Here is a 17,128-nt window from a genome sequence, read left to right on the forward strand (position 1 = left end):
TTTTTTTTTTTTTAATTTTTTTTTTAAATTTTTTTTTTCAACGTTTACACTCTAATGTTTTTAAAGGGCAAATTTTAAAATTCATATACAGCTTTTGGGAAGAAAGGAAAGATTGTCACAAAATTAAGAAAGGAAGGATGTGGCAGAGGCAGAGTTGCTAGTTACTGACAATTAGAAATAAGGAAGAAGCATATGTTCTCAAATGGCTTATTTACATGATAATTTGTCATACAAGAGGTTAGTATATAAAATGAGTACCTGCATAGGAGGGCCTGCATGGGTCCAGGCTTCACGCTTGGACACTTAGGTCACAGGTACCAGACTCGGGCATTCTCATGCACAGGTGTACAGATGGTTACACTCCCCACTGTGGGCTCAATACCCAAGCACTCACCTGGGGTTCATGCACCCTCTTCCTGGTGAGCCAGGCTTCCCACCTCTCCATGGCTCTCCTTGCAGGATGGGGCAGTCAAAGCTCCAAGGTACACATCCACCACAGCACATGGCTCCACTTCCCTGGGCACAATCTGCGCTGGATCCTGACCTTCATGCTGCTCTTCGTCCTGGTGTGTGAAATCGCAGAGGGCATCCTGTCTGATGGGTGAGTACTCAGGAGAGTGGATCTGTCCTGAGGTGCTTCCCAGAAGGCCAGAGGAGACCCCAGCTCACCTGTATTCCATGAGACAGTAGCATTTGCTAATAAATCCAGCAACCATTTATCCAACATGTCCTGTTGGCTCTCTGTGCCAGATGCTGGACACAAGTGAGACCCAGGCCCTGGCCGCAGGGTAGAGGGAACGTGGATCTGCATGCCAAGACCTGGGGAAATAAACCTAGAGCCTATTAGAATGCCCCAACGCCTGTGGAAGATGCCCTGCCTCTTCCTCAAGCTGCTAGAGTTCCCTTCTTGGGAAGAATAAAAATCACTCTTGCTTAAGACCTTCCCTTGGTTCCCAGTTGTTTCCAGGTGCTCAGCCTAGTATCTGGGGTCCTCGCAGTCAGCACCCCCCACCGTCTCTAACCTCATTCCCAAGGCCTCCCCTCACCCACCTTTCCTCTGGGCCTCACAGAACACTCCTTAGCCCTGTCACAGCACAGATCATACCATATTTTAAGTTTCTGTCTATTTGCAAAACTGTCTCCCCCTGAGTGAGAAAGTCTTCAGAGTTGGGTTTTATCCATCTTTATAGTCACAGCACAAGGCATGTGACAAAGCCGCATAGATATTTATTGACTCCTTAAGAGAAGAAATGAAATAATGGTACAAGTAAGAACTCTGGGAGGAGAGAGGAAGGCAGGACTGGGCAAGCTTCATGACTGAGGGGCTCCTGAGCTGAGTCTGGAGGTATGACAAGGTCTGACAGCAGAGGAGTTCCAGAGAGGGAGGGCCAGTGAGTCAGGAGGGAGGGGGAATAAAGGCACTGGAAGGAAAGCAGGTTGGGGTGAGAGTAGTGCTTGGGGGCTGGAGCATGAAACACAAGCAGGGGGGTGATGGATGCTGGGGCTTGGAAATCAGGGTGGGGGCCTCTCCAGGAGGGCTTGGAATGCTAGGCCGTGTCTGGGTTGGGTTTTGTCAGCAGTTTGGAACAGAAGAGACACATGGTCAGCACAGCATTTTGGGGTGAGGACCCTGGGAGGTGTCCAGGGCAGCCTGGAGGCAGGGAGAGGCTGGAGGTAGAAACAGCACCTAGGAGGTGATTACAGTAGTCTAGGTGAGAGATGACAGTGCCAGAAATGGTGTGTCAGCAGCGGGGGTGCAGAAGGAGGAGATGAAGCAGCCATCTCATGGAGGAAGGCTGAGCGACTGCCTGGGTGAGGGGGTGGTGGAGGGTGGAGGGCATGTGGCTAAAATATCAGAAGTCCATCCACTCTGAGCTGGAATCAGACTGTGCCCAGATTCCACTCCTGCCAGCCAGCAGCAGGGGGATGGGATCCCCCAGCCCATACACACTACCTCACTGTCCCACCCCCAGTGTCCCTGCGTGCTGGCTCCAGCAGAAGTCTCTGGGACAACTGCTTGCCTTGGGGCTCCTCCCGGTTGTCAGAGTCCCCCAGATGAGCAAGAAGACCGGAATGCTTGCTGCCACATAACTAGCAGGTGACAAGTCCACCTCCCACCCCCCATCCAGATACCCCTTCCAAAGCAGCGCAAATGTTCAAAAGGGGAAGGATGCTTTGTGAGCCCCCAGGCCAGAAATTCTCACTGGGTTATAATCAGTGTAGTGGCAGAGAGGAAAACACCCTGCCTGTGGAGGAGGTAGACCTGGGTCATCGGCTGGTGCTTCTGCTGCATATCAGCTACAGGACTTCAGAGCAGTCACTCAGCCTTTCTGAGCCTCACTTTCTCTACCTGTGAAATGATCATAATAATCCCTGCCTTGCCTGCTTCACAGGGCCATGGAGGATGAAATTAGAGTACAGACAGGGTACAGAAATGGAGTAGCAGAGCACTGGGCAGATAGTAGTACATCTCCCAGAATGAGGGAGACCAGAATGAACCAGGTCAGGGACTCCCTCCTGCCCGCTGCCAGCAGCCCCTCCTGTGTGGGGCTGCATCTGTATCCCCTATCTCCCCAGCTCAGTGCAAACTGCCATTTCCTCCCCAGGAGGCAAGCTGGCTCCTGAACTGGACACTTGCCACCTGGTCTTTGCTGGCCTCCATCTGTGGGCCCATACCCCTGGGCACGCAAGCATGAAGAAAGGACATAGGAAGGGAGCAGACAAGAGGAGAGGCCACAGACCCTGCCCTGTGGGACCCCCAGTCCACCCTGGCCTGGGTTTGCAGACCTACCTGGGAGTCTAGGGGCAGGGGGCAGTGGAGGCTAGTTAAAGCAGTAGTCTTCAAACTCTGGCTTAGTTTAGGGTAAGCCGCATTTAGTGATTAATTAAGGCATCTTAAACCTATAGGGCTTCCTCTCTTCCTTTGGGTTTTGTTTTTGTGTGGAGCTCTGAATTTAGAACACCAAAAGCAGTACAAGTCAGGGAGGAAATACTTTTTTTAGCAATATAACTAGAATGTTTTCCTAGATCATGATACACTGGAAAAAACCCATATATAAAAAACTTTTACCTAATTTCTAACCTAATTCAGTGTATATTATTCAGGAAAGCAGCCAAAGTCTGTTTTGTTCAGTTATGTCATGAAATATTTATTTCAGTTATGGTTAATCTTCATCTTATTTACTTATATCAAATGTTTATCATTTCTACCATTTCTACCTCCTATTGCAAAAATGAATTTATTTAAACTTATGATATAACATTTAACTTAAAAATGTGTGCAGTATAATTTTTTTCAAAAACTTATTTCAAGGAGTACAAAGGCAGGAGTTTTGAAGACCCCTGAACAGGGTGTTGGCTGCTCCCAGTGACCCCATTAGTGACTGCCCTGTACCTCCTGTATAAGTCTTTTGCTGAGAATATCCACTAACTAAGGTTTAAAAAGTATCAACATTTATGGTCTCATTTATTAAGAAATCTGGGGGCGCCTGGGTGGTGCAGTCGGTTAAACGTCCGACTTCAGCCAGGTCACGATCTCACGGTCCGTGAGTTCGAGCCCCGCGTCAGGCTCTGGGCTGATGGCTCAGAGCCTGGAGCCTGTTTCCGATTCTGTGTCTCCCTCTCTCTCTGCCCCTCCCCCGTTCATGCTCTGTCTCTCTCTGTCCCCAAAATAAATAAACGTTGAAAAAAAAAATTAAAAAAAAAAGAAAGAAATCTGGAGGCCACCTCTATCTAGTTGGTTTGGTGACTTAGTGATGTCATCAGAGACCCAGCCTCTTCCCATCTTTCTACTTTATCCTCTGTGTGTCTACCGAATCTTTCCCCATGGTCACAAGATGGCTGCCAAGCTCCAGATATCACTTAGGAAGGCTAAGGCACGGGTGCCTGGGTGGCTCAGTCGGTTGAGTGGCTGACTTCAGCTCAGGTCATGATCTTGCAGTCTGAGTTTGAGCCCAGCAACAGGCTCTGTGCTGACAGCTCAGAGCCTGGAGCCTGCTTCAGATTCTGTGTCTCACTCTCTCTCCACCCCTCCCCTGCACGTGCTCTGTCTCTCTCTGTCTCAAAAATAAATAAAACATTTTAAAAAATTAAGAAAAAACAAAAGGAAGGCAAAGGCAAAGGGGACATGCTCTCATATGTCTCTTCCTTATGCATGATATCTTCCTCTGCAGACTTTCCTTTGCATCTCATTGGCCAGCATTGGGTTATATGGCCACCCTTAGACCAATCACTGGCAAAGGGGTGTGGAATTGCATGGCTGCTTGAACCAATCACCATCTATTCCCTAGGGCTGGGCCCACTGCTGCTAGAACAAACTTGTGGTTCTTTTAGCAAAGCAGGAGGAGAACATGTTATTTGATAAACAGCCCATACTGCCTCTACACCCTATACACTAGTCTTACCAGACTACTTAGGGCCCCCTCATGGCTCTCCTCATGTCCTCCCTCCTTCTCTGTTGAACTCTAGTTCCCCCTTCAAAGTCCAGCCTGGTGCCACCTCCTCTGTGAAGTTCTCCTTGGTTGTCCACCTACTCTTGCGCTCTCAACCTTCAGTCCATCTGCAATATCACTTCCCTAGACTGCCTAGACAGGAGGTTAGCTCCAAGCGTGGTTGCCCTCTCCCCACTGTCAGCTTCTTGAGGGCAGGGATGCTTGGCATGCTGGGCAGAAGGAACAATGCAAGCAAGAGCAGCACCGAGGCGGGAAGTTGGAGGGGGCCTTCTGGGAATGGAGGGGGGGGGGTCTCAAAATGGCCTCAGCAGAAATAATGGGCTGAGCAGTGCTGAAAAAGTGGCTTGAGGCCATATCACCTGGACCTTTGGTGCCAGGCTGAGCAGTGTGGGTTTTGCTTTCTGTAGGAGGGAGCTGTGGAAGGGCACAGTTAGGCCAATTAAGTAATGAGCTTCCTCACCAGTCATGGGGAAGCGTGAAATCTGAGAGAGCTCTGGCTCCCTACAGGTCTTGTCACCAGACCAGAGTCCACCCAGCACAGAGACCTCCGTGAGTTACAGTGGGGAGAGGATGAGCTGGTATTGGCCTCCATCACCATCCCAAGGGAAGAAACCAAAACTGTGACCTCTTAGCCTCTCTATGCCTCAACTGTAAAATGAGACTAAGAGTGCAGACTTCGTGGGATTTCCTGAAGATTAAATGAGTTCATATACATCACGTGCTTAGAACAGTGCCTGGCACAGAGTAAATGCTCAATAAATGTTGACTATCAGTGTTGTCATTGTACCACCTGGGGCTGGGTCCAATGCTGATTTATGCTGTTTATGCTAAGTGGGGCTGTCACTAACAGACTTGTGGTGTACGGGTCCCCGTACTGCCCAAGGGACCCCAGGGACAGGAAGCCAGCTGTGTTCACTCCCAGAGAAGTGGTTCCAGGCTGAAGACTCTCCAGCTGTGACTGCCAAAGCTGGCTTCCCCATGGCAGGTTCTATAAGCACGAACCCAGGGAGAGAAGGTCATGAGTTCCAAAGCCTGGATACTGAGCCCTCATAATCTCATTGTGTGGACTCGGGGGCCCCTAACTAAAGAGCATGTTTGGGATCTGTGTAGGCTGGGCAGAGCTGTCAGTATACGAAGTGGAGCTGTGTGTATGATCCAGAGGCCCTACTGTGTGCTGAATCCGAAGCGTAAAGCCTGGGCTGCACTATTGGCCCATCTACCTCCAATCTCTCTCTCTTTCTCCCTCTCCCCCATCCCAGGGTGACTGAATCCCGCCATCTCCACCTGTACATGCCAGCCGGGATGGCATTCATGGCTGCTGTCACCTCCGTGGTCTACTATCACAACATCGAGACCTCCAACTTCCCCAAGCTGCTGATAGGTAGGGGAGAGGGAGGGGAGGGGAGAGGGATGGTTACCTCCATTCATTCCTTCAGATAACGTTTTCTGAACACTGACTATGTGTCAGGCATTGTTCTAGGTGCTAGAGGTTCAGAAGTGGAGCTGAAACAATCCCTGCCTTCTGGTGTGGGAAAAGACAGACAGGCAAAGAGAGTGAATAAGCAAATAGGGAGGAATGATGCTGTGAAGAAAAGAAAGCTGAGCAAGTCTTTGAGTGTGATGGCTGTATTGCTGTCTATATAGGGTGGTCAGGAAAGATCTCTGATGAGAGTAAGCGTGCGGGTATTTAGGGGAAGAAATTTTCCGTGGTTTGGAATAGCAAGTGCAAAGGCCTTCTGGTAGGAACAAACTGGCAAATAGTCCAGTGTGGGCAAAGCCAAAAGAGGAAGAGAAAGAATGGCAAGAGAGGAACAGAGAAGACACCTAGGCTTTGGGTCTGAGCACCTGGGCAAGTGATGGTATTAATAACTGACATGGCAAAGGAGCAGGGGCTGGGGTTTGAGAGCTGGGGCGGGTTTGGGACATGTTGAGTTTGAAGTAGCCAACCCATGTGTCAAATGAGCAGGTGAATAAATGAGCCGGGCACTTGAGGGAGGTCAGGACTGGAGATGTATACGTTCAGAGGTCACGGGCTTACAGGTGGCATCTAAAGCTTGAGTGTGGATGAGGTTACCTGGAGAGAGAAGACACAGACCCCAGGACCCCAGAGTTAGAGCCTGCAGTTTGTGAACATTTAGAAAGATCCAAGAAGGAGTGCTTACTTAGACCTTCTGACACTATGTGGCTGGGGTCCCGGGGAATGACTATTGATGTTTGTTGAGCATGTACTGCGTGCCAGGCTTACATGCATTATTTCACTTGATTTCCACAATCTCCGTATGGGTATCATTGCTATCCCCATTCTACAGATGTGGACACTGAACTCAGAGAGGTTACAAACAATGACAGCGAACATTCATTTAACACTTGCTATGTGTCAGATATGTCCTAAACATTTTACATATATTAATTCATTTGATCCTTATAACAACACTAAGAGGTAGGTACTATTATTATCTCCCCTTTACACAACAGGAAATTGAGACTCAGAGCTTAAGTGATTTTACTAGTCTGCCCTACCGGTCCAGGGGCAGAACCAGGTCTAGATCCCAGGAGTCTGGCACCCAAGGAGGCTCTTAGCTGCTTCTGCGACTGTGTGTCTAAGGGTAATCAAACCACTTGGGCCAAAGGTATAAATCTGGAGGTCTACCTCTGTGTTTGGCTCAGTCTGCATGTCGAAGGTCAGGGCTGTACCTCTGACTGTTAGGCTGTGGTCAGACTGTGTGTCATTAAGTCAGGCTATGATTTTTAGGAGTCACGACATCTAATTGGCATCTGGAGTCTGGAACACTCTGTGCCAAGCCAGAGACAGCACAGTGTCATGAGGGGGCAGAGGGTATTTTCCCATGTAGGGTGGGAGCTGGACTCTGTCGGGATCATCCAGGTTAACCCCCTACCCAGGTGACCCCATGAGAGTGTGGTCAGGAGACTAGGGGGCACAAGTTGAGAGAGAGAGATGTTAAGTACAGACTTCAGAGATCCTCCCTCTTCTGAAGATTCAGAAGCATCTCCTCATGCAGAGAACCCCTCATTAACCCCAGTGCCTGATGGACCGTTGCCCCCAGAAACATCCTGTCTGGTCATTTGCTGAGTTTATTTTCTCATTCTCCGGAAAACATGTAATGTTCTTTCCTTAAAGCACAAATTACCACCTATCGATGGACCATTCTTTCTCCAAAGAACAAGGACTAACTCCCTCCATTCCCTTCTGGTAGAACTTTGCTCTGCAGAGCCAGAAATTCTAGAACAGGGAAAAGCAGAGAGGAGTACCCAATGAGCTGCAGGCATTGAGGACAGTGGGTATTGGGGAGCAGCTGGCCCTCTGAGAAGACTGCTGTCTGGTCACAGGTCTGGAATCCTGCAGAAAGGTGAACCCACATAATGACCTTGGTCCTGAGGCACCAGATGAGATCAAGGAAATGTTCTATGAAAAAGTCACATTTGAGCTGAGAACTGAAGGATAGGTAGGAACTACCTGGGAGAAGGGAGAGGAGACCATTGCAGGCAGAGGGAACAGCATGTCTTGAGACAGGAGAAGCACATTAGGAAATCTGGAAGAAAACCTGTGACTGGGATGCAGAAAGCAGAGAGAGCTGAACTTTGAAGGCTGGAGTGGCAGGTGGGAACCATACCAGGCGGGTATGCCTATCCTAATGCCCTCACCCACGGATAGATGGCATTTGTCCCTCTCTGGGAAGGTTCACCATCTTGGCCTAGTTACCAGCCCAGACTCAGGCTGGGGCAGACCCCAGGCATTAGCCTTTATCCCATGGCATTGAGGATTAGGGTGTGTGAGGGGTGTGTGTGTGTGTGTGTGTGTGTGTGTGTGTGTGTAACTTATACGTGAAATTTATTATTTTAACCACTTTTAAATGCACAGTTTGTGACATTAAGTACATTGACATTTGTGCAGCCATCATCATCCATCCATCCAACCATCCATCTCCAAAACTTTTCATCTTCCCAGACTGAAACTCTGTATCCACGAAACAGTAACTCCATATTCTCCTCTCTCCCCTATCCCCTCATCCTCTCAAAACCACCATTCTACTTTCTATCTTTACAAACATGACTACTCTAGGTACCTTGTATAAGTAAGCATACACTGTTTTGTCCTTTTGTGACTGGCTCGCTTAACTTAGCATAATATCCTCAAGGTTCACCCGTGTTGTAGCATGTAGCATTCTGATGAATGTTCTTTCTTTTTAAAACTGAATAACATTCCATTGTATGGATATAATGCATTTTGCTTATCCATTCATCCATCAATGGACACTTGGGTTTCTTCCACCTTTTAGTTACTGTGAATAATGCTGTTAGGAACATGGGTGCATTGAGATCATATTTGATCACATACATTGCTTTACAGAGGCAATTCTGGAAGTGGGCAAGAGGGAAAGAGGAGAAACCATGAGAAAGCCCTCTAGGTAGTGCAGGGGACATATGATGGTGGCCACCGAGGAGATATGATGGTGACCCAGGTGGCCCAGATATTTAAAAGTAAAGTAGACATGGGGCGCCTGGGTGGCTCGGTCGGTTAAGCGTCCGACTTCGGCTCAGGTCATGATCTCACAGTCCGTGAGTTTGAGCCCCGCGTTGAACAGCTGACAGCTCAGAGCCTGGAGCCTGTTTCAGATTCTGTGTCTCCCTCTCTCTCTGCTCCTCCCCTGTTCATGCTCTGTCTCTCTCTGTCTCAAAAATAAATTAAAAAACGTTAAAAAAAATAAAAATAAAAAAAGTAAAGTAGACAGAACTTGGTAATAGGTGGGGTGTGGAAAGGGACAGGGAAGATGTTGGGGTAATGAGAATTCAGAACCTAAAACTTGCCTGCAGCCCCCCTGTCACACCACTGTCCTTTTCTGCTTTTCTCTCAGTCAAGCCCTAAGCTTTGGCTGAGGGCTGCGACGTCCGGCACTGTGGAAATAACCCTTGGGCTTAGTCCTGGGTCCACCGCTAACTCCCTGTGTGACCTTGGACACGAACTCAGACTCCATGAGCCTCAGTTTCTGTATCTGGACAGGAATTGTAAGTCCCTGTCTAAGTCACAGGATTTTTATGAAGAGCAAATCAGACCACATCTGTTAAGACCCATGTGAGGCATATTTTCAAGTCTTGGCTCCCAAAAGTGACCTTCATGAAGGGCCAAAGAGGTTCTGACGCTCAAGTCCTGTCTGGGGAGTGTAGGTGTGGGGGCAGGGTGATGGCCTCCAGCTGTGGGATCCCTGTGACCTCGTCACCAGACCAAGGTGAGGGGTTTATCATCCCAGTCCTGTCAAGAGGCGGGTAGCATGCAGAAAGCAGACACTTCTGCCTCCTATCCTAATGCCCTCACCCAGGGACCTGAGATAGATGGCATTTGTCCCTCTCTGGGAAAGTTCACCGTCTTGGCCTAGTTCCCAGCCCAGACTCAGGCTGGGGCAGACCCCAACTTTTGTCTCTAAGAGATGCCCTGGCATTTGTGTGACCAGGCCCATTTAGGGATGGAGGGCAGCTTGAAGGTGTCTCCTTCTCTGTGGCCCCACTAGAGAGGAGCTCTAGGGAATGTAGGCTGACCTTATCTGCATAGGACTCTAGGGAGTGAGGGGGAAGGAGCTGCCTACGCTAAAGCAAGCATCTCCTAAAGGGGGGCTTATTATTGTTCCTTCCTCTGGTTGCCAGCTGACAGTGGTTTATTGGCAGGTGGTGGCGGTGAGAATTTAGAGATTAGAATCTACTGATAGCTTCTGATGATTATGGTCCCAGGTCTGAAATCTGGAGATAATAAAAATATTAACAGCTGATGTCCAAAGAGCACCACCCGCTGTGTACCAGGCCCACTGTGCTAGATGCTCACAGCAACCTTTGAGGAAGTGCTGTTATCATCCCCATTTTTATGGGTGAAGAAACAGAGGCCTGGATGGGTTAAATGATTTACCCAAAGTCACATAACTATTAAATTACAGGATCTGAACCCAAATATATCTGGCTGCAAGGCCCTGTTCTAACCACCGTACACACTGCCTCACAGAACTGTGACTTCCTTTTTCTCATCCCCCAGTCCCCCAGGCTCCATGAGGAGCAGCATCATGCTGTATGTAGCGGGCTCTATCTTGGGGACACTCAAGCTTGCAGTGAGCTCGGGCAGGTCACAACCTCTTTAGGGCCCCTTTATAGAGGAGGACAGCTATTAAATGAAAGAGTGGGTCGAAGGATCTTTAAGATTTTCCAGGCTTAGAAATTCCACAAGCAAACCACTATAGGACGGAGGCTCCAGGCATGGGCTCTGCATCAGGCTGGTCCAGTTCCACCTCCCGACTGAGCAGTTACTTAACCTTTCTGAGCCTTAATTCCTTTGTCTGTTAAATCAGGGGTGATGGCACTTTTCCCCTCACAAGGTTGTTGTAAGGAATAAGTGAGATAATACTTAAAGTGCTTCCTTGGCATGGCGCCTACAACTTAGTTAACTTCAAGACATAATTTTCCTATTTTTCTTATTCATTACTGTAAAGGGAAATTTGGCTGACCAGCTTGACTTACAAAATTAAAAAAAAAAAATTTAGTGTTTATTTTTTTATTTTTGAAAGAGAGAGAGAGAGAGAAAGAGAGCGAGCAGGGGAGGGGCAGAGAGAGAAGGAGACACAGAATCTGAAGCAGGCTCTAGGCTCCGAGCTGTCAGCACAGAGCCTGACGTGGGGCTCGAACCCACAAACCGTGAGATCATGACCTGAAGTGAAGCCGGATGCTTAACCGACTGAGCCACCCAGGCGCCCTTTGACTTACAAGATTATTAATGTTTTGAACATACCTATCATGAATGTTTTAATGTATGTATACCATCTGAAAATTACACACATATATTCACACACACAGCCTTTTCCTCAGAAATGTGCTCTCACACGCATAACAGTGGCTTGTTCACACAGATACGTCCTCCCTGACATACTTCTTTTCTCTCCTTCTCTCCCACACACTTGCACACCCATGACTGCACACACATGCAAATCCACACACACGTCCTCTCCCCTGCAGCCCTGCTAGTCTACTGGACCCTGGCCTTCATCACCAAGACGATCAAGTTCGTCAAGTTCTATGACCACGCCATCGGCTTCTCACAGCTGCGCTTCTGCCTTACGGGGCTGTTGGTGATCCTCTACGGGATGCTGCTCCTGGTGGAGGTCAATGTCATCAGAGTGAGGGTAAGCAGACCACTCCTGAGCCACCCCAGCACCCATCTCAGGACACACCTTAGCCAGGGCGGGGCTTCTGATCAGTGTCCTTCCCCTGGATGTGGGCCCCCACCCTGCTTCTTAGCCAAGCCCTAGAAGCAGTCAGCCTCCTTTACCCACCCCCAAAGGAGAGTTGAGGCTGGTAGGGGAGTTTTGAGAGGAACATTCCATCTGGTCCCACTGCCCTCTACCTGAGGATCCCAGAGGGAATGGAAGTGATAGGATGTGTTAGCCAAGGTTGAAGGATTCTGAGTTTAATCCCATAGAAGAGGGAAAAGAGCTTCAAGCACTGGCTTCCCCCGAGCTCTGTTGTTGTTTCTGTTGTTTTGGGGGAAGGGAGTTAATGTATTCATCATAGTTTCACATATACCTGAATGAGTAAATGTGGCTGCATACATGTCTTTGGTCTTGTTTTGTTATCATTTTTGCTTATTCCCTTTACCTCTTTCCTCTCTTCCTACTCTATGCTCCCCGGACCGTCCCCCCCTCCCCAAGTAACCCAGATAACAACCTAATATGTGCACTTCCATTCTTGGTTTTTATTAGTATAATATCATATACTTGTATCTACTTAAGGTTCTTTTTTCTCAACACATGTAAGAGTAAGGTTTTTCCTCTCAATATTCATTTTATAAAAATAGGATCATATTATACACAGTTTTCTGCATCTTGCTTTTCTCACCCAACAGATATCTCTTAGGACTCCCTCCAAGTCTGGTATGGCTAATTTAGTTTTATTAATGGCTGCATAATATTCCATCATGTGGATGAGCAATAATTTATTCAGCCATTACCCTATTGATGGGCATTCACTGTGTTGCCAAGTTTCTGTCTTCACAAATAATGGTGTATTCAACATGCTTTTATCTTTATGTATTGCTGTTTTTATTTCTTTGGGATAGAGTCCAAGGAGTGGAGTTGCTAGTTCAAAGAGTCTGTGTATTTTAAATTTTAATCAATGTTGCAGATTGCCTTCCAGAAAGACTATAATCTACTAGCAATGAATACGACAACCGTCTCCCTTCCTCCAACAAGCAATGGGCCAGCCCCATTTGGGTGATAAGTGTGAAGTGCTCCTTGCATTTGCATTTCTCTGATACCCCTGTTTAGTTGGTGATTTACAGGGTACAAAGGCCGACCTCACTCCCTGCCTCAACTGACCCTCACAGCACCCCTGGGATGCAAGTACCACCCACATTTTAGACTTTCTAAAAAGGAAACTTTTTAGAGGAGACTTGTCCAAAGACACCTTGCTAGTAAGTGGAAGAGGCAGGTCTGCAGTGCTCCATGTCCTGCAAACCCGACATGAAACACGGTAATGTCCTCAGATCTGTGGGGAAGATGGCATACGGGAGATTTCTGTTCTTTCCCAGTCCGGCTTAGATCCAACCCAACCCAGCCAAGGGGATACAGAGCAGACCTCAATGAAGAGTTATAAGCCAGGAGGCCCTGGCACTGATGGCCAGGATGTGTGGAGGGACCCATTTCCTGGGAATAAGCAAGAGATGGCCCCCTATGTAAGAGGTCAAGGGTGGGATGTCACAACCCCAGATCTTTTCTGGGGCAAAGTGGAGGGTGGTGAGAAGTTGTACTTACCCATCCCCTGTGACCCATGTGCCCCACAGAGATATATCTTCTTCAAGTCGCCAAGGGAGGTAAAGCCCCCTGAGGACCTACAGGACTTGGGGGTGCGCTTCCTGCAGCCCTTCGTGAATTTGCTATCCAAAGGCACCTACTGGTGGATGAATGCTTTCATCAAGACTGCCCACAAGAAGCCCATTGATCTCCGAGCCATTGGGAAGCTGCCCATTGCCATGAGGGCCCTCACCAACTACCAGCGGCTCTGTGAGGCTTTCGACACCCAAGCGGTCAGTGAGGGCCCTGCCTCACCATCCGTCCCCCTCCCTCTAATTTACAGTCACAGATGGGGACCTCAGAAGGCATCAGGTCAAACCCCTGGTAGGGCCTATGGAAGGGAAGAGGCTTGCCCTGAGTGACACAGTGAACCAGGGACAAGTCCAGAACTAAAGATTCATAGGACTGTCACAGCTAGAATGGCCCTTACACCCTTGTTGTCCACATGGGGGAAACTGAGGTCCTGAGAAGGGATGTGACCCCACTGCATTCCCTCATGTCCTATGTTCTTCCTTCTGGAGTTCAGTGACTTATAAAGGTGGAAACGTTCACCCATATTAAAGCAGAGATTTAGTGGCCTGACATTTGCACAAATTCTGTAAGTTGAGCCAAGTAGGGGTCTCCCTCTATCACTACCATGGAAACGGAGGCTCTGAGAAAGGCGCAGAACTGGCCCACAGCTGGTAGGTGGCAGAGCCGGTGTCCCAACTCCCAGTCCAGTGTTCCTTTGCTGCCTCTGCCCTAGCATGGGGAGGAGGGGCGGACACTGAGGCAGATGCAATGCAGGTGGTGACGAATGAGTGTGCCACATGCTGTGCTCATCACATGGTCCCTGACCGGCTGTGTGACCTTGATCAATCATCTGGCCTCAGTTTCCCCATCTGAACTGTGTTGGTGTTGGGAGGGCCCACCTCACCATGCACTTGATGGTTCAGTGATTTCTTCCTGGAGTTCACCTGTCTGCAGAAAAGTTTCCCCAGGCAGCAGGAACCAGGGACTTCCTGGGAGGCCAGATTCTGCCATTCTGACCAGGCCATCGGTCTCTCTCTCTCGGCAGCAGAAGGACTCGCAGAGCACACAGGGTGCCCGGGCCATCTGGCAGGCACTCTGCCGTGCCTTTGGGAGACGCCTGGTCCTCAGCAGCACTTTCCGTATACTGGCTGACCTGCTGGGCTTCGCCGGGCCGCTGTGCATCTTCGGGATTGTGGACCACCTTGGGAAGGAAAACCATGTCTTCCAGCCCAAGGTAGGCCATCCCAGGGGTAGAGCAGGGTATCCTTTGGAAGATTTTCCCTTGTACATGAGAATGTGCAAGGGCCAATGTGTGTGCACTTTGACTGCACTGGGTCAGCTCCTCACACACGCACAAAGCCCTTGGCAATATCTCCCTCTAGAAGATGCTCTGCATCTGGTTAACAGAAATGCCAGGGGGCAAGCTTGTGCCCCAGGAAGATTTATGATGCCCTTGCCATCTCTTCATCTTGTCATCATTGCCATAATTCCTCTCCCAGTTATTAGTCATTCAGAAAGTTGTAGGAAGTACATTTGTTTACTCAGTGTCTAGGGCTTCTGTGATTTGTTGGATGTGTTGGCTTAGTTTACATCATCCTAATGGACTCTAAACAACTTCACAATCTGTCTTCTTCAGTTCTGTATATCCTGGCATTCAAGGCTCTACAGGGACATCTTGGAGATTGCTGCTGGGGGTGACAAGAGGGAAACCTCCATGAGTTTCTCCCCACCCCCAATTCCAGATTTCACTCAAAGCTGACCCAGTTTTATGAATATGTGGGCCTTTCCCATCAAAAATTCTTTTTACAAAAGGATTCCATGTCTTTTTTTTAAAATTTTTTTTAATGTTTATTTTTGAGACAGAGAGAGACAGAGCATGAACGGGGGAGGGTCAGAGAGAGGGAGACACAGAATCTGAAACAGGCTCCAGGCTCTGAGCTGTCAGCACAGAGCCGGACACGGGGCTCGAGCTCACAGACCGCGAGATCATGACCTGAGCCGAAGTCGGCCGCTTAACCGACTGAGCCACCCAGGCGCCCCAAGGATTTCATGTCTTAAAAGTACTTGAAACTCATTGGATTAGACGATATCCAATGGCCTTTGCAGCTTTAAAGATGCTACAGACTGAAATCCATTGGAGGAAAGAAGCAGGAAATCTTTGTGGGAGTTGATTTTCTCTGCTAGGGCAATGGCATCCCCTCTGGGGATGAGGGTGGGGTACTTTATTCCTTTATCTGTTTCCTTGCTGCCAATTAGGTTTAGATGGCCACAAAATGGAAAACTTTTCACGTGTAACAAGACTCAGTTTTATTTTCCCAGCAGGAATATCATTGTAAACTTTTAGCCACAAACAGTCTGAAAATGGTGCTGAGAATTGCTAATTAGGGACCTTAATGATTTATGACATTCCCTTGTGTAACGCTATTCATCTCCTTGGCTCTAAGATCGCAGAGAGCATTTAATCCTCTGGAGGTTTATATTAAGTTTTTTAAGAGATATAATTAATCAGCTGAGCACTTCTGATCAGCAGTATGAGACACTCCAAATCTGTTTGTCTGATTTATTCAGCAAATATTTATTGAACCCTACTCTGTGCCAAGCCTGGTTTGGGCTGTGGGAATCCAGAGGCAATGGTTATGATGAGGACCATTCACAATACTGACAACCACGTCCTGACCACTTAACACATGCACGGCTGCTTGTGGGAATTATGCATGTGTTGTCACATCTCATGCCTAACACAACCTTTTAGGGTAAATTTTTTTTTTTTTTTTTGGTAACAGCTTTATTGAGATATCATTCACATACCATATAACTTACCAAGTAGGTATTTTTATCCCCATTTTACAGATGAGGGACTTGAGGTGTGGAGAGGTTACGTAACTTTCTTTAGTGTTTCTCGGTTACTTAGCGACAGAGTTGGAATCTGAACCCAAGTCTCTTTCACTCCATAGTATATATCCCCTACTATGAGGGGGTGTATACAGGGAACTGTAGGAAGAGGGAGTGACTAACTCAGCCAGTAGTCATGGATAGCTTCATAAAGGAGCTAGTATTTGAATGGGGCCTTGACATATGAGTATGAGTTGGCCAGGCTAAGATGGGCAGATTTCTAGTTCAACACGAATGTAAGGACTCTTGTTGCTTATTTCGACCTTGATGGCTTTTGAGCCTCTGAGCTATACTTGGCCCCAAAAGAGAGAGGAAGGGCCATCTCCTCTTGTCTACAAGAGTGTTACCTTCAGTTCTAGTCTGACCATAGATGACTCCAGAATACTCTACATTGATAACCCTGTAGCAACAGGGCCTGTTGTTACTTTGGGGGGGGTGTGTCACAGGCCAGAGCCCTTGTCAGCTTGTCCACATTGTTGTCTTCTTCCTGTGTTTCCCAAAGCTCTGGTGGGCTTCTGCTGGTGAGAGAGCTCTGAGGCAGGATGTGCCAGAGAGGTAGTGAGAACAGCACTTAGAATTTTAGCTCATCTGAACGTTAGCTTTGCGGTCTCTTTTCTCTTTATTTGTATACCAGCCCTGGGATTTACCGCCCTCTCGTTGGAATGCTCTTGTCCTGGTTACTCGTCAGTACATAAATCCCTGAGACAGATGGCTCTGCCTCAGTGGCTGCAGGCCTTATCAGATTTAATATTTGTTCCCTGCAGCCCAAATACAATCAGCAAATTACAGACACTGAAACAAGAGGTGAAAGTAAATATAGTCTCCAGTGTCAGCAGCAAAGAATCCTCAACCATGTGGTTGCCTGGGATATGGCTTAATTCTCATTTGGGCTTCTGGACCCAGAAAATGGGGCAGAGGGGTCATTTATTGAGG

General features: G+C 48.2%; 1 protein-coding gene and 1 long non-coding RNA gene across 5 annotated transcripts in view; one reads left to right on the forward strand and one right to left on the reverse strand.

Moving 5' to 3' along the window:
- LOC121043707 (uncharacterized) overlaps positions 1-460 on the reverse strand; it is a 12,709-nt gene extending 12,249 nt beyond the window's left edge. The window contains exon 1 of the long non-coding RNA XR_005796985.1: positions 395-460. This is a non-coding gene — a long non-coding RNA (uncharacterized LOC121043707). The remainder of the gene's footprint in view (positions 1-394) is intronic.
- Positions 1-17,128, forward strand: part of ABCC8 (ATP binding cassette subfamily C member 8) — a 78,118-nt gene that overhangs the window by 1,025 nt on the left and 59,965 nt on the right. For 2 of the 4 annotated variants that reach the window (XM_040495697.1, XM_040495699.1), the window contains exons 2-6: positions 460-601; positions 5,711-5,832; positions 11,460-11,626; positions 13,282-13,524; positions 14,349-14,537. In XM_040495697.1, the coding sequence (XP_040351631.1) occupies positions 460-601; positions 5,711-5,832; positions 11,460-11,626; positions 13,282-13,524; positions 14,349-14,537 (863 nt within the window). The remainder of the gene's footprint in view (positions 1-459; positions 602-5,710; positions 5,833-11,459; positions 11,627-13,281; positions 13,525-14,348; positions 14,538-17,128) is intronic. The other 2 variants (XM_040495698.1, XM_040495700.1) reach the window with 1 other exon arrangement.

Source organism: Herpailurus yagouaroundi, unplaced genomic scaffold (assembly GCF_014898765.1).
Source record: "Herpailurus yagouaroundi ecotype Mexico unplaced genomic scaffold, PumYag 187, whole genome shotgun sequence".
NCBI lineage: Eukaryota > Metazoa > Chordata > Mammalia > Carnivora > Felidae > Herpailurus > Herpailurus yagouaroundi.